Source organism: Acomys russatus, chromosome 7 (genome assembly GCF_903995435.1).
Source record: "Acomys russatus chromosome 7, mAcoRus1.1, whole genome shotgun sequence".
NCBI lineage: Eukaryota > Metazoa > Chordata > Mammalia > Rodentia > Muridae > Acomys > Acomys russatus.
This window is the reverse complement of record NC_067143.1, coordinates 10,829,924-10,853,417: the sequence shown is the minus strand read 5'-3', so window position 1 is coordinate 10,853,417 and position 23,494 is coordinate 10,829,924. Positions and strand designations below refer to the sequence as shown.

At 39.7% G+C, this 23,494-nt stretch overlaps 1 protein-coding gene across 3 annotated transcripts in view; it reads right to left on the bottom strand.

The window, feature by feature from the left end:
* Positions 1 to 23,494, bottom strand: part of Gas2 (growth arrest specific 2) — a 130,807-nt gene that overhangs the window by 56,092 nt on the left and 51,221 nt on the right. For all 3 annotated transcript variants that reach the window (XM_051148620.1, XM_051148621.1, XM_051148622.1), the window contains 3 exons: positions 19,334 to 19,475; positions 9,473 to 9,536; positions 1,536 to 1,677 (listed from right to left, as the gene is read on the bottom strand). In XM_051148620.1, coding sequence (XP_051004577.1) covers positions 1,536 to 1,677; positions 9,473 to 9,536; positions 19,334 to 19,475 — 348 coding nt within the window. The remainder of the gene's footprint in view (positions 1 to 1,535; positions 1,678 to 9,472; positions 9,537 to 19,333; positions 19,476 to 23,494) is intronic.

Here is a 23,494-nt window from a genome sequence, read left to right as displayed (position 1 = left end):
GAAAAAGCATAAAACACCATGGAAAAATTACTCTCAACATAAACACAGCATGCCTTTGTTATATTGTAATGTCACCCAATTGCTTTGCAAAGTCGGAAAACTAAGCCTTATGAGAAGCAAGACCTGTGCTCGATCCTAAAGGAATTCCAAAATACCTTCTTATGGCATGGAAGCTCCCGGACTAATTGTGTATTCTGAGTGGAGTGTGTGGCTATCAACAAGAAAGCATATTAAAACATATTGTATGGGATGCTTTCGTGGGACAAGATTAAGTTTGCTGCCTTTGTGTCTCACAGCTGCTCAGGCAGTTGTTAAGTTTCTGCCTTTTAAAATTTGTCATGCAGAAAAGCAAAAGATGGGTACGTGTCTCTTTTTTTCCATCTAAAAGCAGCCATCAGGCACTCTCTCACTCTTTCTAGCTCAGACCCTAGCGAGGAAGGCCTGCAGTCCTGGCAGGCCTGCATTCTACCAACAGAAAGCATCAAGGTTGCTGCCTGTCCTCCAAGGACTTTGCTCACTCTGGCAAGACATACCTCAGTCTTATGACTCTAGCACTGTCATGTTCCATAAGCTTGCAGGTGATTGTAACCCATAAATACAAGTTTTGCATAAGTGACATCAAGACGACTCATGGTTTTTCTTGTTCAGTAACGTCTTCATGCATTTAAGATATTAGCATGCTAGTACATGGGAATAATTGTCCAGCACACCACTCCCATAAGCAGGGGTTGTTTAATATGCCTAGAAACTGCTTTTCCTTATAATGATGATGTCTCTGAAGTGTGTTGTGGTCACTAAAGCCTGTGCCTAGAGTACTGCAGAGGAGACAAACCCAAGAGTTAGAAAAATACCTGCTGAAACCCAAGCTCCTCTCCTTTTAGCATCATAAAACTTCCAATTTCCATTCTCCTGCAAGCAACCTCCCTTTGAGATATAACATCTCTCAAAAAAGCAAAATGGCCAACACTGGCCAGTACTAGGCAGTCAATAATGTACAATCACATTTTCTGCCAAATGCTTTGCCCCCTTTCTCAACAGCCCTCAAGATTCGTATCCACGAAACGAGGAATCGGGAGCTAATAACAAGGAGGCTTAAGTGTTTTCAAAAACCATTTTCAAGGAGTTGACTCATTACCTAGATGTCCAGACACAGCCCAATGGGATTAAGCAGCACTTTATTTTACATTACTGGTTCAGTTTTGACTTTCAGGAGGAGCTGAAGGAGCACACAGTTTTTTCATTTAGGTTAAAATGAATTCAAAGGAGCTGAAACGCAGTGAGGTCAGAATGATCTGAGAAGGCAGAGTAGGTTTTATAATTGGCAGAAAAACTGCTGCTAAGACTTGTAAACTTAGCAGGGGATGGCAGTGTGTGCCTGTAATCCCAGAACTCGGGGAGTTCGAGGCCAGTCTGGTCTACAAAGCAAGTCCAGGACAGCCAAGGCTACACAGAGAAATCCTGTCTTCAAAAAAAACCCCCCAAAAAACCAAAAACAAACAAGCAAGCAAGCAAACAAACAAACAAACTTCACTCACTGCATCATCCAGTAGGTTCCCAGTACTCTTCTTTCCTGAAGACTTTGATGAAGCAGAAGGCGAAGGGGATGGGGCAGAAAGTGTCTCTTCTTGTTCAATTTCTTTTTCCAGCTTTATCAGACCAGGAGGCTCCACACCATACCTTTCAAAAGCATGAGACTGTTATGCATGCATGTGTTATAACAATGTAACAGCCATACAGGATTTTGGATATGAGTGCCACAAGCTACTGCCTTTTTAGAATGGGATAGACTCCAAAACTGAAACGGAGCTTCGTGAATTAACATCCTTGGAGCAGGGTAGAAGCACATGCGGTCGCGGTGTGTGTGTGTGTAAGCTCACATGCATGGAGGTGTATGATGTGAAGATGCTCAGTAACACACTACTGTCTCAGCAGCATAAGCACCCACAGGGAATTTATATGGAAATTTTTTCTTTAACAGAATTGATGTGTTTTCAATAATCAGAATATAAGCTTGGCAATGTCAGAGATTAGACCAGAGGTTTGATATCAAAATTAAAACAACAGAACCCTAAAATTTAAAAAAACAAAAAAAAAAACAAAAAAAAACGAGCAACTGCTTCTATAGAGAAGAGACTCAGTGTGAGTTGTACATTTCCTATGAAGCCAGAGCAATGCATGCGGTTACACAATATTATCAGCCAAGCCCTTAGGAATACCACAGTAAAAGCACAGGTGTTATTACTGGGAGAGGAAACAAGAAAAATTCAGAACAACAATGCCTAAAAGATCTGTAAACTCTACGTGTTGAAGAGACTTACAGAAGGAGAAGGAGAGGGGATGGGCAAGAAAAAACGTGCCAGTGTCTGTGATCCTTGTGTGTCCCACCATCTGGCTTTCCTTAACTAGAACGTAAAGATATACTAAGTTTTATAGGTCCGTATCAACTGTGCTTAGTGGAGGACACCAAAGATAATTCTGGAACTTGACAGCTGTGAGAAATTTAGGAAATAACCACGGCGTACACTTTCATTAGCAGAAAGACAAAGTCTGCAGAAGACCGAGACAGGAGAGAATCTCAAACAAAGACTTCTTGTTGTCAGCCTGCCTGCACTTTTGGATCAGGTGATGATTTATTATAAAGGAGAGAAAACACCACTTGGTGATTAAAAGGTTGTTGTGCACCAAGTGTGGCAGGGCACACCTGTGACCCCGGCACTCCGGAGGCAGAAGCAAGAAGACGTTAAGTTTGTGACCAGTTTAGACTAGTTGGAAGCACCCTGTAACCAGAAAGGTGAGAGAAACAAAATGGGGAGTTATTAGATAACATACGCTATAGTCTATGAGCAGAGAATAAATGCTGACCCCACGCTTCTAACTTTTGGTTGAGTGCTGTGTCAATTCAACAGCTAGTGTAAAACCTTGCTTATATCCTCCCGCAGTGGCCTGCTACTTGACAGCTCTCACTGCACACCGTGCAGTGCAAATATCTAGGGAGACAGTTTTCCTCCTGGTGATGTTTGATTCTGACAGAGGCGCTTCAGTTGGTTTAGTTCCGGCCCTCCTGGCTCATTACCCACTCTTCCCCCTCAGATGAAAGATGAAAGGAGGTGGTTAAGATGATCAGGCTTGACTCAGTTTACACCTCTAGGGAGAAATCTCCCCCTTCCATGCCCCAAGCTACTTCGTTCACACTAATGGCTTTGTTCTCCAACTCAATCCTAGACATTCAGCATGACTGCTAAGTTGGGACTTTTTAGTCATAAAGAAAACACATGATATCTAATCTGCCTCTGTCTTCTTTCTTTCTTTCTCTCTCTTTTCATTTCTTTCTTTCTTTCCTCTTTCTCTTTCTTCCTTTCATAATACTTTGGATAGTCAGAAAGGGTTCTGTGTATCAGGTACCTTTTGAGAGCTGCAACGCTCATGTAAGAATCCAGGGCCAACATCTTACAATGCTACAATACCCTCTAATCTCTGAAGTAACTTTAGTTCCATAATGAGCAAACACTTGCTATAAAGATCTAGCCACCACATTTCATGTTTCTATGTGTAGCTATTTGTGCATTATTTTGAGACACAGGGTGCACTATGGATTCTACCATGGTAGAAAACACATCTGACTGACAACAACCTCAGCTTTCATACTAACAGGCCAGAGAGTCTTACAAGGCAACCCTGTTACCTGCTCTAGACTTCTTGAATTCTTAGCTCCATCGAGATGTGAAGCTAGCCTGTGTTGAATGTTCTCAAGAGAATAATATAAGCCTGGCTGTGAGTCTGGAGAGATCTGAGACACTGTGTTCACAGCCAACTCCCTATCAATTATAAATGAGAACATAATATTTGGAAATGTAAATTAGGTAGACTAGAAACTATTATATTTCAACAACAGGTGGATGAAGGCTGCATATACTTTGTCTTAAAATATAGAGCAGCAGCAAATACGCTATCAGAGTAGCAACAGGCTCAGCTTCTGTCCAACACAAAACATACAGGCCAGCTTCGCATGAAACTGGTAACAGACTCACACATGGAAAATGTTTCCTTGGAGATTCTTCTTTCCTGAGAAAATTAGCTATGCCACTGACAAACTCAGCTCTGAGTCTGCATTTCTGCCTACATTGTTTTTGAATTCTTTAAGCTGCCAAAGGTAGAGTCAGCCAGTACCAGAATGCATGCTTGACTACGATTCATTGGCTTCCTGCCAGTCTGGAGGTGTCAGCAGGCTGCACATCAAAACCCACCACCAAGGCTGGAGACTTGTACCTGTAAGCCAATTTAATCACCAAATACACCTTTCTGTTCTTCAAAGGGCTAGCTCAGTAGGAGTGATAACTTTTTGGTTTTTTTTTCTTTTTCAGGGGCGAGGGGTTGAGATAGGGTTTCTCTGTGTATCCTTGGCTGTCCTGGACTTGTTTTGTAGACCAGGCTGGCCTTGAATTCACAGAGATCCATCTACTTCTGCCTCTCTGAGTGCTGGGATTAGAGGCATGGACCACTGTGCCCAGCTCAGTGATAATGTCTATACCTCTTTATATACTTACTCGTCAAAAATTAATGTGTCTCCTTCTTTCCAAGAACAGGGTGTTAGAACTTTTGGGGAAGGGGGTTTCCTTTTCTAAACCTCAATAAGGGTCCTACTGGAGTCATCAAGAAATCTGAAGTCACCAAGGTGAAGTCCTGATTCCTGCAGAGCCCAGAGGCACAGATCTGGTTTAAATACTAAGGGACTGGCCAGTTATTTTCATCTTAGTAAAAAGTAACAAGATCAGCAGTCTTAGGATTGGCAAGTGTATGAGAAGAATATAGGAATGGCTCTCTCATTTTTCTGGCACAGGATGTGGGGTTTGGGATTAAGCTAACTGGAAGAAATGCACCACCAGACTCATTCCTGACCAAGAAAGTCTATTCAAACTATTTAGTAGACTTTCCTTTCCAACAAAAGACATCTGTGTTCCATTGTAGTAGGGTCGGGGGACAAATTTTATAGACTAATGAAACTCCCTCTTTCTAAGGCATGGAACAGATGGTTTATAGATTCTTGCCAGATAATTTTGCCCCATTTTTCCTATTTTAAGACAATGTAAACTTAAATTTATATGTGGAAAATGCCCCAGCCATGGGAAAGGAGGCATAAAGTCACAGCAGTCCTAGCAGGTCCTCCAAGTGAATCAATTAGTGATCTTAACACATGATCACTTTTCTTTTAAGTAGCATTTCATTAGTCCATGACTGAAATAGGAGATTAAAGAAAATATTCTCAAAATGTCTGCTTTGAATAGCCATAAACTTGTTCTGGATCAAGGGAACACCAAAACCCAAAGTCACAAAATGACCAAACGCTGCTGATACCCAACCTTGCCACCAAGCTACCATTTCAGAAGCTTTCATTTTATCATGAGCATAATCTTAATCCAGTAGTCTGGAAAGATATTACAGTCATAGTACTTCACTTTTTCATTCTGCAGAAATTAATACTAAAATATTGACCGAAAGAATCTTTTGATTTTGTTGCATTGCTTTGGTCAATGGTTTAACTGCCGGGTTCTACTCTGTGCTTAGACCATACAAAAGATTCATTAGATCATCAAGTTTTGAGAATTGAGAGTGACCACAGGAAGTGCCTCCTCAGAGGAGCTGGATTGTACATTGCTCATCTAGCTGAAAGTTATTATCCTACTTTCAAAATTTTATTTCACAACTATTTTTCATCACATTAATACTTTAATTCAGAAAGAATATTCCTAGTTATGGTTACCACACCAAAGGCGATTTTTTTTAACTCAGAAACATGTTTTTTCTGAAATACTAACGTCCAACAATGACAGCTATGTATAGTTTTTTAGAAGTCAAAGAACTCTGACAATGCAAACAAGAGTATTGTTACCATCTCAGAACCCAGCCTGGCTCCTGTTCTTGAAGGAGCTCTGCTGAGTGTCCCCACAGAGAAGACTGCAGAAGCTCAGAAACACTCCCAGAGTCATTTCTGAAACGATGTTGGTGCCCTTAGGAGCACACATGAGAAATTTGGAAGTACCATTGAGAGTGGATCACAAGAAGGCACCCTATCAGGGCAGAAAACACACAACTCAAGAGCCTTCGGGAACTCTGGTGAGATAAAACTCATCCTCATGAGAGAAGATGAATGCGGTTTCTGATTGTGCTCTGAAACCACTCTAGTTTGGGCTGGAGTTGCTCAAATGCATTAACCTGTGAGATCTCTGGGAGCAGACCCAGGAGAGGAGGGAGTGACTTCAAGCATCTAAATCTAGATCTAAATCTCGGGCAGAGCCCAGAGGTGAAATGAGACTTGATGGGGGTGGGGATGACTTTCCTTCATGCTAGCCTACTTCAGGAGCTTCCAGTAAAACCAAACAAATAGCTCAGATGTGTATGGAAAGAAATAAATTGGCACTCTCAGCTGAATAACAGTTTATTTGACTGGCATCCTTTCAACTGTTTAAAGTAACAGCAAGAGGAATGCTCTACCCCACTTTCTTTTTTGCTGAACAATATATAGTGCCTCACAAGACCCACTGTTGAAGGAGATGGGAGTGATCTTATTCTCAACTCAACCACGAGTTACTGACTTCCATGGTGTATTTTCTGGACTCATTGTAGCCTTTATCCTAACATGCATGGTCAAAAAATGTGGGTGTGTACAAAGCAATACAGAATAACCACCACCTAACGTATCTGTGCTGGTTTTCAGATGTATCTCAGCACATGGTGTTCACTTAACACACCAATGCCCTGGGTTGGGTCCCTAGCACCCTGTGCTCCTCATATGAGGGTGCATGCCTGGGATCCAATCACTAGGAAGGCAGAGATGGGACACCAGGGCCATTCATGAGGTCAGCATGGCCTACAGGGAACCCTGTTTCAGAATAAAGTAATTGACTGGCTAAGTACTTAATTGGTTGTAGTGAAGGGGAAACTCCTCATACGACATTTCACAGTCAAATCGAGAAAGATGTTGCTAATCCCTTTGTTAACCAAGATCTGTGTTAATAAAATGTTGAAGGCCGAAAAATAACTATCAGTTGCATTTGGAATGTAACAACCTCAGCTACTCTGAGGAGGCACATCTGTGGTCACTCTCAATTCTCAAAACATGACCATCTAATGAATCGATTTATATTTTTTAAGCATAAAGTAGAACATGACATTTTTCTCATATTTTATTCTTATGATTATATCACATAGTATTTTCCTAATAGAGCTTCTAGACCCTCTAGGTTTCTTCTAGTTGAGTATTTCCAAGGTGGCTGCTAGCTGATTCTGGTTTTTCTTAGTGGCTATTGTTTCTATGTGATGGATACTGAACCTGACTTGGGCAGAAGCCCTAAAGCTTATCTCTGGAAGCAGCAGTGCCTGTGTTCTGCTCTCTCTACCACCAACTCAAGTATGTGGCAGAACTAAAGAGACTGGCCAAGGGATGGATGCAAGGGATGGATCCCTGAGAGGCGGATCCCTGATGATCAAGGACAAGGCCTGTTGCGCAAACTCTTTAAACAGGTATCTGGCAGTAGTGCGGAGCTGAGCAAGGCTTCAGATGTCTCATTCTTTATTCCTTCTTTGGTGATATGGAGTAATAATATTAATTTATTTAAAATATTGAAGCAATATTTTTCACTGTAATTATTGAGGTAGAATAAAAAAATCCTATATGTTGCAAAATTCATTAAGATTTTATTGGCTATGGTGATTTAAGGAATTTGGGGTTGTTTCTGACTATTAATTAAAAAATGTATGTCCACTGGCAATGTTTGTTGGTGGGCTACAGTTTCACAATGTACAAAGTTGGTGCTTTCTTTCTCCTAATTTTCCAAATAAACTCCCCATCTACGCTCACCCAGTACTAACTCTCAGTCCATTTTACTGGCTCATGTCATCTCAACACCTACATGCACATGGTATACAGACAAGCAGGCACACAATACAGACATAGTGAAAATAAATACATAAACTTTAAAGGCATAGAAGACTCCCCTCCATAATCTATCAAGAACGAAAGGAAATACATTTAATTAAATGTTATGAAGGATGGCTTAGGCAAAGACTGTACTGATCACATGACCTAATTAATTCAACATTTATTTTTACCTCAATATCTCTTTGAATCTTTTTTATCTTCATTTCTCCTTCTCTGGATTTCATAGAACTATCAGAAGCTGCGTTGTGTGGCTTGCAAGGTTGCCAACACAAAAGCAAGAAACCAGAGCAAGCTGGTGTGGCTACCAGGTTCTCTTCCTCAACTTACTTAGCTATGATCACTACAATCCTTTCTTTTTGCTCTTTTTTACAGGAAAAAAAATTTCAAAATACATCTTCACATAAGAGTAAAGGGGCTAGAGAAATGGCTCGGTGGTTAAGAACAAGCACTGCTTTTACAGAGGACACACACAGTACAGCACACCACTGCCTATAACGTTGATTCCAGAAAATCTGACAACCTCTTCTGGCCTCTGCAGGCACCTGCACAAACATTCACAGACCTCCACACAGACACACGTGCATACACTTACTTTCTAAAAAGTCTTATAAAAATAGAACCCAGTGTCTTTCTTTGTTAAAAAAAACATAAAAATATAATAATATATTATATATACATATATAACATATATTGGCCCTGTTTAATTAGAAAGTAAAAGTTTGAGCAATAAAATTTATAAGAGGAATCAAGAAAATATGTAAATAGGAACCTAAATTATTAAGCAGAAAGCATGGATTGAATGGAGAAGAAATGAGAGAGAACAGATTTCCCATTGAGTAAACTGATCCATAAAATGTCAAGTAAGGACCTGCAGAGATGACTAAGTGACCAAAATCTCCTAATGCTTTTGCATGGGCCCCACACTGAGCAGATCACAACTTCCTGGAATGCGAGTGCCAGGGAGCCCGACGCCTTCCTCTGGACTCTGCAGGCTCCTACCTGTACATGGTGCGCATACAGACAAGCAGGCACACAATACAAACATAAGTAAAAACCTTAATGGCATAGAGGATTACCCTTCATGCTCCAGAAAGACTTAGCAGGAATAAATTTAATTAAAAGATATTAATAAGGGCTTAGGCAAAGTCTGCCCTGACCAGATGGCTACAGTGTTGAGAAGATTAGAGGCATACTTTTTAAAAAAATTTTTTAATTAATTTATTCTTGTTGCATCTCAATGGTTATCCCATCCCTTGTATCCTCCCATTCTTCCCTCCCTCCCATTTTCCCCTTACTCCCCTCCCCTATGACTGTGCCTGAGGGGGACCTCCTCCCCCTGTATATGCTCATAGGGTATCAAGTCTCTTCTTAGTACCATACTTTTAACTACGGTTCTCAAGATGATCCTAGAAATCCACTTGCTAAGTGGTTTCTTAGCATTAAGTTTGAATGCCAACAATGAGAGGCCAGCACACTTTTGTTGCCTGAGACTGATATGTGTCTATGCCTTGACAGGATAGCAGAGGTCTCACCTACCTGGCTGCGATCCGACCAAGCTCTAACAAACAGAGACACACTTCTCGGGGCTGCTTGTGCAGAACTGGAAGACAAGACAGACACGGACACCTTTACAATAGAGAACACTGTAAAGTATCTATTGGGTGACAGGCTTGCCAATGACCCTCCCGTGGCGCAAACAGAGATGAGCTCCTTTTCATTCTGACATTCATAAGACCAAACCAAAACCCTAAACTGAAGATGCACAATCAGCCACCCTGTATCCCAAACCCCATGGGTCCAAGGCACTCTCACTATAAAAACAATGTCCTCAAATTAGCCAATATTAGTAGGCCTATACTTGATTACATAAAATAACTATGATTTAAGTAAGATAATTAAACATATCACACAAAAAACTATGTGGCAAGGGTTAAGCTTTTGTCTATATTGTGTACACTCCTAATTCTTATGTCAAATTGAATTAGTAATGATGAAATTTATATATTATGATTCTTTGTTCGCCTCCAAATAAAAGCAGATATCAAATGGGATCTCCAACTTGATGTTTTCTGCTAATGAATAACTGATACTTTAGAAAGAGATCAACTCCACTGGCCAGATTCTTAAGACATGGGTCAATAAACAAGGTCCCATCAGCCAGCATTACCCATCAGATGAGCCAATAAGAAATCTTTGTGTAGCTATTCCTGACTGTATGACACTATTGCATAGTGAAGCTGTTCTGTGACTGGGCTTGGGCAGTTCAGCCATGCAGACAAGATACACTTGCATTTCTGAGCCCATGAGAGGAGCACCTGTTGTTTGCTCTATCTTCCTAACCAAAATTGGAACAATTAAATCAATTTTATTTTCAATATCAAATTAATAATGTAACATAATTTTGCAGAGATAAAAGTCTTAAAGTTATTATTCAAATAAGGCATAATAATATATATTGATAAAAATGGCAATCTTGCTCTAACTCACAAAAGCTAGAATTTGATAATAATTCAAGTCCCATTATCTCTATTTACTTAAAATATTCTAATTTCTTGTCTCCACTTACTATGTAATAGCAATATTTAGTCCAAGGATAATAATAGGATTTGTTTGGAGCAAATATGAATGTTAAATATATTGTATTTGGACTATTAAAATTTGTGATTTCATTTGGTTTGAACAAACATTCTAGTTATGTCTTATTATTTGGTTATAAAATGTCATTTTTAAACTAAAAAAAAAAAAAACTCACCAGAAATGTTTGCTAGGGGTCTAAATCCAATTTTAGAGCAGTATGCTAAAAGATTTTCTTTTGCTTATTAAATATCCATTTATCTCACCTAAATTCTTATCATTTCTAAAAATGCCAGGCAATGTCATCTTTCTAGCTTGTTCCTCATAACTATCCCCAGGAGAATTCTATCATCCTGCATGTTCAAGCATATAAAACGTGGTGGAGACTGCTGCATCGTGCAGACTTACGTTCAATCCCCTGCGTCGACATGGCAGTTTAAAGTCATCTGTAACCCCAGTTCCAGGGTATCGCACACCTTCACACAAACATGCATGCAGGCAAAACAGCAATACATATAAAATTAAAAAGGAAAATACTCTTGAGTGAAAAAAACATTATAGTTTGGAAATGCTAATTTGTAGCATCCTATGGCAATGAAAAACTTTATTTTTTCTGGGCAATATACATGTATTTTGGCTATTGTAAGTTTGTGCTAGTTATAAATATAAGTAGTAATTACATTTGCACACATCATGATTTACACCTAAATATCTTGACATTGATTTTTTTTAAGAATAAAACAATCCAGTAGAGTCTGTTTTCAATAATTAATCTGGATGTATTAGGTGCATACTGAATGGTTTAGGAACCAATGAACTGAATGTCTGTCTTAAAAAGACAGTTAGGAAACAGTCCAGCATGCTGTGGGAGCTCAGGTTCCTGCCTCAGGTACTGGCAGTCCCGTTTTGAACATATTTCCTCAGTTGCCTTTTAATAGACACTTCTCATGTCCAGTAGGAAGTGTTTCCCCACTCTATCACTGTGACAATATGGGTTCTTCTTTTGAGTTAGTAGTGGAAGCCGGAATTCCTCTTGCTGCCTTTCTCCTGAAGGGAATCTATAAAACAGCTCTCAATTTGATGGTGATTGTTATATGAAAAGGCTGCACCATCAGAAGCTTTTACAAGGTACTCAACAGCAAGAAGTAAAAAAAGAAAGGAAGGAAGGAAGAAAATCTGACAGTGCGATCTCTACAATAAGCAGCACATGAAGCAGGAAGCAGCAGTGATGCTGTGTGCCTGTGATCCCAGCACTCAGGAGGCAGAAGCAAGCATGGCCATGTGGAGGCCAGTCAGAACTAATAGTGAGACCCTTTCTCAAAACATGAAAAAATGCGAGAGTTTCGTTTATAACATAGACAGAATGTTACTCTCTCCAGGAATAGAAACTGAGTTTAAATGTTACAGAATTTTCAAGAACAAACTGTATGAGACTGTGGATGTATAGTTTAGCTGCCTGCATCAAGCTTTAACAGATAGACAAAGAAAAAAAAAGTACAGAAAGTTTACTGCTCACTTTTTTTGGGGGGGGGTTGCACAAGGAAAGGCTACAATAGTTAGAGTCACATGGAGAGAAATGTTTACTTTTTTAAGGGAGAAACACTGGATCTAAATATTATTGACCTATTGCCTTAAAATTAGGGACATATCATAAGACCTTATAAATCAGAGAACAAGGTAGGAAAAAACAAACTTAAAGGCAGGCTCTACACAAGGCTGCTGAGTGTCCACTGGAAAAGCTGCTATGTCTTCTACTTCCTCTTCTAAAGGAAACTCCTGCCTCAGAGTCAAAGTTTAGTGTCAGTTCCTTGATAGTGAGAAGGGGTCCAGAGGTCATCGGTACCATTTGGGACATTTTGGGAACACCCCACCCTTACTGGTCACCATTTATTCTTCCTCACACTCTACAGGCGACGAGTGACATGTCTAAAATCCAGTGTGTTAGTCAACATTATGATTCTAATAAGCTTGTCTTAAAACTTATTTATTTACTAAAAATAAGTAAGTGTGTGGAGGGTTTATGACGTATGCTCTACTTATGTGAAATTACAACAGTGATGGTCAGTTCGGTGACTGGGTAGATTTTGTGGGTATTTCTCTCTTGTCAGGGGTCAGAGTCTGAGGGCCAACTAAGTGGGGGGTCAGGCACAAAACTGTTCCCTATGTGTTATTATTCTCGGTGACACCCAGAGAGCAATCTAATTTAAATATAAGAGGTGTCAGGGGCAGGCATTTATGAGGCACAGAACACATCAAAAAGGCTCAGTTCCTAGAACTATGAACTAACAAACAACTGATCTGCAGCTAAGGAGACGCACTCTCCACCGGTCACTGATGCTGGGTGTGATGGCTACCTAATTAATTGTCAACCTGACGCCTAGGGGACAGGCCTACTGGTGCACCTGTGAACATCTGTCAGAGTAAGGCTAGCCTCGGAGTCTGTCTGGGCCGACCTTCCCTGAGCAGGAGTCCCTGGCTGTATGAAACAGAAAGGGTGTTGAGCTTGAGCATGAGTGCACTGACCCACGCTCTCTGCACCTGACTGTGGATGCGAAGTTCTCTCAAGCTCCTACCTTTGCAATACACTGCAGCCTGGAATTGTGAGGCAAATCAGCCTGGATCCCTTGGTTTGATTTTTCCAGGGTGTTTCAGTAGAGCAACAGGAAACTAACACATAAGACGGCTGAAGATTTCTATCAACCCAACAGTCTTTAAAACAACGAGCTGTCCATACAAATACTACATGGACAGAGCCCACCCATATATCTCATCCTTATGGGAAGCACTGTGGGGTGGAATGAATGTGGTAAAGCTGAATGAAGAAATGTGCTGGAACACAGGTTTCCTTTCTCCAGCATGTAACACTCAGAACGGCGACCAGAGCAAGTGTATTCAGGTTGGTATTATGTACAGCTATTCATTTTCCTTTAACTTAAAGTAACCCTATACAACTTTACAAACTTACTCAAAGTATTCATTTCTATAAGGAAGTATATAGTATTTGGAGGTGAATAAAGCCGAACTCAAATGCTGGTTATCACTTAGCAGTTGTAATATGGGGTGAAAATCATTTAATTCTCCCTGTCACAGGCTTTTGTTAGTGCAGCGAGGTCGACCGGCAAAGTATCCAGGAGGTAGCGTATGGGCTGTGTTTAGCTGCCTTTGATGAGCACAGAGATACAACCATCAAACCTGGGCCAACACAGACCCCACCCTAGAAAAGCTACAGAGCTGCCCAGTGCCTTTCAGTCAACTTTGATTTTCTAAAGCCCCCAAAACTGCCGCCCAGGAAACAACTCAATGGTCTTCATAAGCTCCATATTATTCTCCCGGACATTTTCCTGGAAACTGTGCGGACAGCTAGTTCTGAAAAGGGATGCTTGAGTTTCTAAGTAAAACTCAGCACCTAGAGGTGGAGGCAGGAGAGTTAGGACTTCAGATCACCCTCAGCCACGAGTTCCCCCAGGTTGGCCTGGAGTGTTTTGAGACCATTCTCAGAAAAGAGAGAAAAACAAATAAAATAAAATAAAATAAAATAATAAAATGAACACATGAATTAAAATGCTAAAACAGTATATTTTTTAAAAAAATAAAAGAAGTCTCTAGTAGAAATCTAAAACAAAATCAACCTGGAGAAAAAGCAAATCAATACAAACAACCTGGAGCTGAAATCAGTCCCATGCAATTGCTATCCTGCATTAATACTAATAACCAGAATATTTGTAATAATAGACAAATAATATTGGCTTGATTTAGCCCATCAACATATTCTTACAGTTTTCAACACACACACAAACACGAACAGGGGGCATATCACACAAGGGTGCAGGCATCAAGTACTTTTTCTGATGCAACCAGTGACCACGCAGTGTATGTTGGGGATGGCTAGTCATAGGCTCCACAGAGTCCCTTTCACTTTAGCGAGGCCATAGGTGTGCTAACAGAGAACACCTGGAACCCTAGAGATCACGAGTTTTGTAAAAGCCCTGCTAGTCACAGAGGTGCATGGAAAGAACAGAAACCACACAGCAAGCACAGACACAGGGAACCAGAATTAGAGTGGCAGTCACATGAGTCACACAGAGCATGCTACACAGCAGACAGCAAACCCGTTTCTCGGTGGGCAGGTTCTTTCTCTGAGAAACAGATGAACAGTCATTGCGTTCCAGGTCCTACAATCAGCCAACAACATGTTGATATAGACACAAGTACAGCAAGCAAACTGTGTGTTTTTAGGGTTCCCCGACCCCGCACCTCTTATCTCTCAGAGAGCAAAAATGTGTACAGAGAAAACGGAACATGTCTCTGAGAAAAAAAGTTGACATATTCTAAACCAGTTTGCTATTGTGGGCTGCATGTACTCTTTATAAATAAAATAATCACTATTAAAGAAAATGAATTATACTTTAAAAGCTTTAGAAAAATCACATAACAGCTTCCATTTATAACATACTTTAAAAAGAGCCACATAAAAATACCCAGTATCATTTAAGAAGTGGTTAAAATATCTAAATTAATATTTGAAAACTCATTAAGTACTGACAGGAGGAAAATTGACAAATACCATCTAATAATCTTTAGGTATATCTTTTGGAATAAAAATATAAATATTTTCACTGCTTCCTAAAGTGGGTCTTTTTACTCCATGTTTAAAAATTTGCTAATATATTAAACAGAGAACTATTTTGATATTAGGCTGATGAACAACACACTTGTAAACTCAAGGAAATACCATGGGCATCTTTTCTTATGGAAAGCAAAATCAGAAACACTGACAAGGCACTCCACGAAGGCTACTATCTGTCTTAGCGAATCTCCATCACATGGAGACAGAGCTAGAGCTACACAGAGTATGCAGAAACAGTTTTCTGTGGCATGGTTGCATACAGCTCTTGTCACCTGAACTCTGTATGGCCTCAGAGTGAAAAAGCTTTCTTAATATGCTAATTTATGAAAGGTCAGTAAATGGTCCTCTATGTAAATGACTCTGATTTCTTCTTAAGATACATTCATCGAGTTCCCATGTTCCCAAGCACATGCTGTAACTGTTTCCTACCTGTCTTGCTAGCAAGTGAAGCCCGTATCACTAACAACACAATTTCTCTCCATATTCTCCTTTCATAACTGGAGCATGACCTTCACTGTAATATACAGATATAACTGTGTCTAATGTTCGTCTTGTGCCTTATGTCCCTATTCCTTACATGGCCTCAAGAATATGATTTTAATTTTGATATCTCTAGACCACAACAGTTTGTTGAGAATAACTTCAAATGCCAGGGACATTTATTTTTCTAAAATGTCTCCATGGACATTGAGGTTTCCATCTTTTATAATTTCCTTCAGAGAAGTCAGTAGAAATTTAAAAATCTGTTAAAGTGTGCAACTGTTTGTACAGACCATCCTAACTTTCTGTAGAAACATACTCAGGGATCCTACATAAGGTTTTGCTTAACTTTTCATTTATTGTTTTGGATACTATTCATTTATTGCCACTGGTGAAGTGTTGGAAGCATTTTATCAGCATGCCTTATGCTGTTACACTTCAGTTAAGAAGTTAACTCAGTCTTTTATCAGTAGGCTATTTGTGGCCTTTGTCCCTGTTCCCTTTTGTTCGCTTTTGAAGTGATATTTGAGTACAGTTATCTTATTATCTAAAAACTGACCTTTACAGAAAAAGATTGGTTCTCAGACTCTGAGAGATAAAGTAGGCCAAGTATAGTGGCTCATGTATATAATCCCAGTATTTGAGAGGCTGAGACAGAAGGGTCAATAGTTCAAGGCCATCCTCAGCTACAAAGCATGATCAAAGCCAGCTTGAGTTACTTAAGGCTTTGTTTAAAAAAAAAAAAAACTAATAATAATGCAATGGACATGAGCGACACCTGGAACTGGGAACTGCGCCACTCCCCATTTCACCTTGTACGCCCCACAACACATGCATGGGGGTTTCATGACATTTGCCATTTGTGAAAAGAGAAGCGACTGAGTGAGCCATGAAGAGTCCAGAACTTCGGACAGATGACTGCAGCACACACGGTGGCAGCTGCACAGAGCCCAGAGGGAGGCTTTCTCTAAGCGGGCCCAGACCTCTAAGCAGCGTGAACAGAAGCCTCTTCACTGGGCCAGCCCTGTGATCTAGTTTACCAGTCACTCAGACACATCCTCCCCTTCATCGGAGCATCTTTTTATTCTGCTTTCTGTTCAAAACACTGGGGCACAAAGGATGTTCTTCATTGAGCACCACTGAAATGGAATCTTGAGGTAGGGAAAAAAAAAAAAAAAAAAAAAAAAAAAAAAAAAAAGAAAGAAAAGAAAAGAAAAAAAAAAGAAAGAGAAAAACCTTGCCCTAAATTCCCTTTCAAAACTGAAAGCGTGAAAGACATCAAGCAGAGCACACAGCACTATTGTTCTGGGTAGGCCAAGGCCAAGGCCAGCAGCTTGGCTCTGCAGCCTCCTCAACAGTGAATAATAAAAACACCCAGGGAGAGAGGGCTCCGCTGGGAAATGAGATTTCTCTTTGTCCTTCCTCTTTATTGTCATTAATATCCACGGGCCCAGCTGTTTCCTTTCTCCAACTAATCCTAAATCAATGCCATCATATTGACTCTTTTTACTGGATCCCCAAGACCTACATAATACATCTCCTTATACCTACTCTGAGCCCCAGTAATTTCATATGCTTTTTTAATGGAGCAGCAGAAGAGAAAGCCTAAATATCTGACTTAGTTTGGTACTGACTGTAAACTAGCTTTTAAATTCTAGATGGGTTGAAATCTTAGATTTAGTGAACCTGCTTGGACACTTAAGTACCTTTTAATTTAAAAGTTATAAGCTAAGATACAAGAGATAATCAAAATCAAATGTTTATGGACCTGAATATGTAGTATATTTCTTTATATATAAAGCATCACAAACTTCCTTTTGTTTTGTAAAGGCTATCTAATTTTTGTTTATATAATTATACAGTTACATACCCACATCACGAGATAAATTACTCTAGGGTCTACAGTTTCAATATAAAATGTATTATTTATGGCTTAAATTGAGTTGGGTGTTGCGAGCATAAACACACACTACAAATGTGAATTGCAGTAGTATTTCCAGGGAGGAATCTGGTACCACATTGATTCCTGCAGGATTCTGCTAAAAGTCCTATTAGTCCATTCAACAAAATGACTCACAGACCAGAAAAAAAAAACAAGTCGGGCCACAAAGATATGCAGAGATATCTGTAACCCATCTGGTTTTTTTTACTAGTAAGTAAAAAAAAAAATATATCTTTAACAAAAATTTATACAGTAAACAAACGCATAAGTTAAAGCAGATGCTGAAGCGATTTCTCCTATGTAGCCATTCTTTGCCTTTCTTATGTCACTTCATAATTTAAATAATGATGTTAACTGTCTATGTCTTCTTCACAGCTGACACTTGGCTGACTGTGACTCTGTAGAGAGGCATTGCTGAACATTTTGTTTCTCTTCAAGTCATTCTTTTTCATTTACTTCCTATAATTCTCCATTTCACAACCCTACACCCATAAAAGTAAAATCCCATTTGTAACGTTGCTATTGGGCCGAGGGGAGGTGGCTTCAACAGATGCACACACCTGTCACCAAGAATGATCAGAGCCACTGGTTCAAGGGGCCTTTAGGGAACACACTTCTGTATGTGCCACATTACTGTCTAATTATTCTGATTCGTCATTTTTCTTTTAAATTTAGAGTACCCTCTCTTCTCTGCTGAGGAATTTCTCAGACATTTAATGGGCATCTTTTTCACATTTTATACCCTCACCTTGGGACAGATACAAATGGCTTTAGCATATGAAACGTCAAGTTCCCACTATCACCGTGGGTTTGCTGGGTTTAACAGAGAAATACTATTATCCAAGGCTCAGGGACAAAGGCTCTTTTAACTGTTTGGAGGGTAGTTTATGTACTTGTTCCCTGAAGGGTGGCTGGCTTATTTTAATGGTAATATTTGGTATTATGTGATTTGGTAAATTGCTTTTTAGGGCCTTACACACACACACACACACACACACACACACACACACACACACACACACACACTTTTCTTTTTCCCATTAGATGTCTCTATTCTTGACTTGGTTCCCCTTCACTAAGATTGATTTGGTTCCAAAGGGAACTGCTGCAGTAAGCATCGACCTTTAATCCCAGAGTGTCAGGCAGTATGGAACCACTCACTAGTGCAATATATCCTATGTTTCCTTCCAAAAAATTAGGGCCCTCACTGTGTGGTCCGGAAATGGCATTGCCAAAATTCAATCAGAAGACAATAACAACAGGAAACAGCAATCTCTGAAGGTATTCTTACTGAGGTGTCTACCTTTTGCGTCTACTTCAATATCCCTCATGCATACCTGATTTTTAACCCTCTGAACTGTTAACTACATAAACTAATAAACTTTAGTCTCAACAAAGACAGATCTGAAATTTTTGCCCTTCACAGAGGTGACAACACCTTGTCCTCCCTTGGCAGAGCACAGATTATCCTCTAAGCATGGATTAGATCTGGGCCATAAAACTCAGCCCTATGTACTCCGAGCCTGCACTCAGTTCCCACTGATAGCACTCTGTCACTGCTGCTTTTGTATTTTATCAACCAGGTGACCAGGGGCAGGACGGCAGAAGCATTTGTCTACCTTGACTTGGTGAAGTTACAACCACAAGCTTTCAATTTACTCCCATTTTTAAAAATAATCTGAAAACAACAGCACACAAAAACTGTGGGTGGATATGCTGGGAGAAAAGGCAACTATGAGACCCCACCAGCTAAAGTCTTGAAGGAAATACATACCCAGGCCTTCAGATTCAAAAAGACATGTTTCATCCACCCCCAAGTCTCGGCACCAGGATAAGAAATTTGCTGTGTTGTCTCGGGCAAAAAAGGAGCCTGAGGGTGCGCTTGCTTTGCAGGGGATCTTCTTCAGTGGCAGTGTCTGGAAAATAAGATCTCAATAAGAGATGCTGGGTAAGGTCGTCTCAAAGACATATTAAACATGTACATATGCTTTCAACAAGATGATTTGAAACTTACCTTATGTCAATAAATATGTTTATAAAGACCAAAGAAAAAGAGTGTAATGTTACGGAAACCCAGGAGATCGCAGTCTATGCAGCCAGCACACGCCCTCATCTCACGAATACTCTCCTGTAAATGCACATGAGCCCCTTCCCTAATACAGACTGAGTTTTATTTTTCTTCTGGGATTACTTTTGCTTCTTGTTTCATCTAAATTATCTATCAGTCTTCTTCACAAAGTATGTAAAATGTATTTTCATATCAATACTACAATGAATGTGTCTAAAGATGTGTGTAGATACAGTCTCAAGTTCACAAACTACAGAAAGTGTGCACGATCTGAAATCAAAAGGCAACAGAAGAGATCTCCACCTCACATGTCTCCATGTTGGTATAAAGACGATATCTTAGGTCTTTCAAGATAACAATCTATGGTGAGCCTTCCAGGTTCCTTTCTTTTAGACATACAATGTAGCCTAACCTTGTTATTTTTACCTTTAAACGTACTAGTTACATTCTTGTCACTTCACTTTTGACATAAAAGGAAATATTTAGGATACAGGTGTATGGCAACCTAAAAGACAATCCTGCTAACACTTTCCCTGGAACCTTAGCTGGAAACTGCTGCTTGGCACCACTGCAAATGCGACAGGCTGTTTCTTTAACCGAGAATAACCAGTTTCCAAGCACTACACAAGGCCAAGGAACTAGTACAATGCTAAAGTCAGAGTCAAGCACTTCATACATAAGAGCTACTTAGAACCTTGCTGAGAGAGGAAAAAGATCAAAGGAGACTATTTTGGTCATTTAGACTCAGAGACAGTCATGTCCTCTTCTCATAGGATAAGCAGCATGCTGCAGGATGCTGAGTTCATGTACAGCGCAGTATAACAAGATGAAACGGTGGCCTGAGTGAATTGGTGAAGCTCACACAATTCTTCACACCAAGAAGTTCTGTGGCTGCATAACACAAAATGTCTGTTGCTATAGCCTGGAAGGGCCTGTTATCTGAGAGGCACATCTTTCCACGGAAGATTAAAGTTGACATGGGACACACAACAATGACATTTTTACATGAATACTCAAGTATGCATATGCTTTGGGCACTATAGTTATATTGAATAATATATGTATATACTTATATTATATATTGTGCTGCCAACATGGTAATCACTCTTTTTACTTTTAATAAGTACATGTTAATTATACAAAATATTGGGTTTCACTGTGAGGTCTTCATGCATGCATATAAGAATTAACCATATACACATTAGGCATCACCCTGTTCCCCCTTCCCTGAGTCTAACACCTAATGCCTCATCTTCTGTTTTACTTTCACATCTTCTTTACAATCTGGACATAGAACATGCAATGTATCTTTCTGAGTCCAGCTTATTTGCTTAATATGGTGATCTCCAATTCCACCCACGTCCCTACAAATGACAAGAAGCACTCTTCTCTATGTTTATCTCTTCACTGTGTAGCCTACATCACATTTTCTTCCACCATTCCTTCATGCTCTTGATGGGCAACTAGACTGAATTCCTACTTGGCTATTGTGACTTATAGCACGATGGCCAATGGTGTATGGCCATCTCTGTGCTATGCCGGCTGATTCCTTCCATCACATACCCAGGACTAGTCTAGCTATAGCAGCAGTTCTATTTTTAGCACTGTGAGTAATTTTTATACTGATTTACATAGTAATTGGACTGGTTCACATGTACCACCAACGAGGTATAATTGTTCCTTTTTTCCTCTCCCACACTTTAGCAGCATTTGTTGCTTTTTGCTCCATGGTAGTATCTTGCTAACTGATCCAGTTCAGGTATCAGCAACGGTTTTCAAAGAAATGCTTCCACACACTAGTTTCAAAAACAGTCATGCATATCATGACATAACATCTCCTTTATAAGCTATTATGAATGCCAATTAAGCTTAAAAGCAAAATATTAATGCTTTTAAATCCAACCACTTAGTTCTAGGTATATATCCTATTGGACACTGACTAAGTAGGAGAAATAGAAATAAGAGTATGCCAGGAGAGAGCTGGTATAGTATGCCATGGGTTATGTAAACACAATGGAGTTCTATATGATCATTTGAAAGGAATAAAACATATATGTACTGAGGCATAAAGGTACTTAGAACATACTTTTAGGCAGAGATTAATTTACATGTGTGTACCATGATTTTTTTTCCTATAATGTGGGTAGGTATGCATAGGTGACTGATGTATAAAGTTTTAAAAAATGTTACTACTAATATATTTATAAAATAAAAATGATAAATATGTCAAGAAAAATATGCATCAAATTAGGCAGTAATTACCACTGAAGATGGGGTTGGGTGATTAAGTAGGATTTTGAGTGACTTTTGATGTTTGATAAAAACACAGCATCAAAACGTGGTGATTAGAAATAGAAACATCGATTCATTTCTAAATTTTATCAACTTAGATTCTATTAGGCACATGTGATAATGGTTATTATATTAGCTAGCACATTAGATGAGAAAGTAAAGCCTTTATCGGATGTTTCATGAAATGTATTTGACCACATGTCTACTTTTCCTCAGAAGTGTGCCCATGTGTCCTAACCCTCCTCAGACAGACTATTCCCCAGGTATAATTCAGATACTCAATGGTATAGACCAAATATTTACTTGGTGGATGAATGTTCAACATAAAAATAGAATTGTTATGGTGTCAGGAAGCTTTAGCTTCAAAGGGTAGTAGTGACTGCCCCATGCACATCACAAGTATATCCTATCCCTGGGGGCAGGGTCTTGCCCACTGACCAACAGCACCCTACCTCTGTGAGGCCCACAGTGGCCAAGCACAGCAGATAATGGCTTCACTCCTGACACGTGGCGGCATTAAGGAGTGACCCAGAGTCTGTAGTGTCTACCACAGTGGAGGCGCAGAACACATGTTTATATATGGACCTCTCTACTGAAGTGTCAAAGCAGGACACCCTGAGTTAGGTGACTAGGAAGACAGCACTTCCATCGCCAGATGGAGAGAGTGAGCTTGTACACAATTGGAACTAAATCACCCAGTTTCACATCCATGAGTTTCAGCTATTCCATGATAAATCAAATTTGTTTTAAATATTGGATACCACAGCATTTGGTATCTCCCAAATTTGGGCCAATTAAAGTTAAAATGAAGAATTATTATCTGTCACCTATTCCAGTAATTAAAAAGGTAAAATAAATGAAAAGGTCTGAGAAAATGCTATTTTTAATTTCCTTTACACTGTTAACTGAAAATTTAATTCCGGCAGTTTAAATAAGTTTTTTCTTCACACAATCTCAAGACAGAGGCCTTTTCTGGACTACATCAAGTAGACATTTCAGATGTAAAGCAGAAGATGTGGTACTGGCCAAGAAGTAATATTGCTTCTTTTCCAAAAGGTATGTGGAGAGTGCTATTCAAATACGCAGGCAGTGAAGTCACTCTTTCCACGGTGGAAATAACGTTTCCATCTGAATCCCTGTTGCTCTCTGATTCCCTATATATTTTAATGAAAAGTAATCTCTCTCAGTAAAAATTTTTGCTGACATTTAAAGTATCAAAATGTGTAAATTCAAATACCACGTCACTTTAGAAAGGATAAAATAAGGGCTGGCAAGATGGTTGAGTGGGTAAAGGCACTGGCCACCAGTTGTGATGATCCCCAGTCTTCACAGGACGGAAGAAGAGAATCAATTCCTGAAAGTGGTTCTCTGAAGTTTACACACACACATATATACATACAACTTAAAAATAAATGTAAAAGTCTGGAGAGATGGCTCAGAAAATAAGAGCCCATGCTGCTCTTACAGAAGACCAAGGTTTGGTTCCTAGCACCCACATCAGACAGCTCACAGCTGCCTGTAACTCCAGTTTAAGGGAATCAAACACACTCTTCTGACCTTCATGGGCACTATATG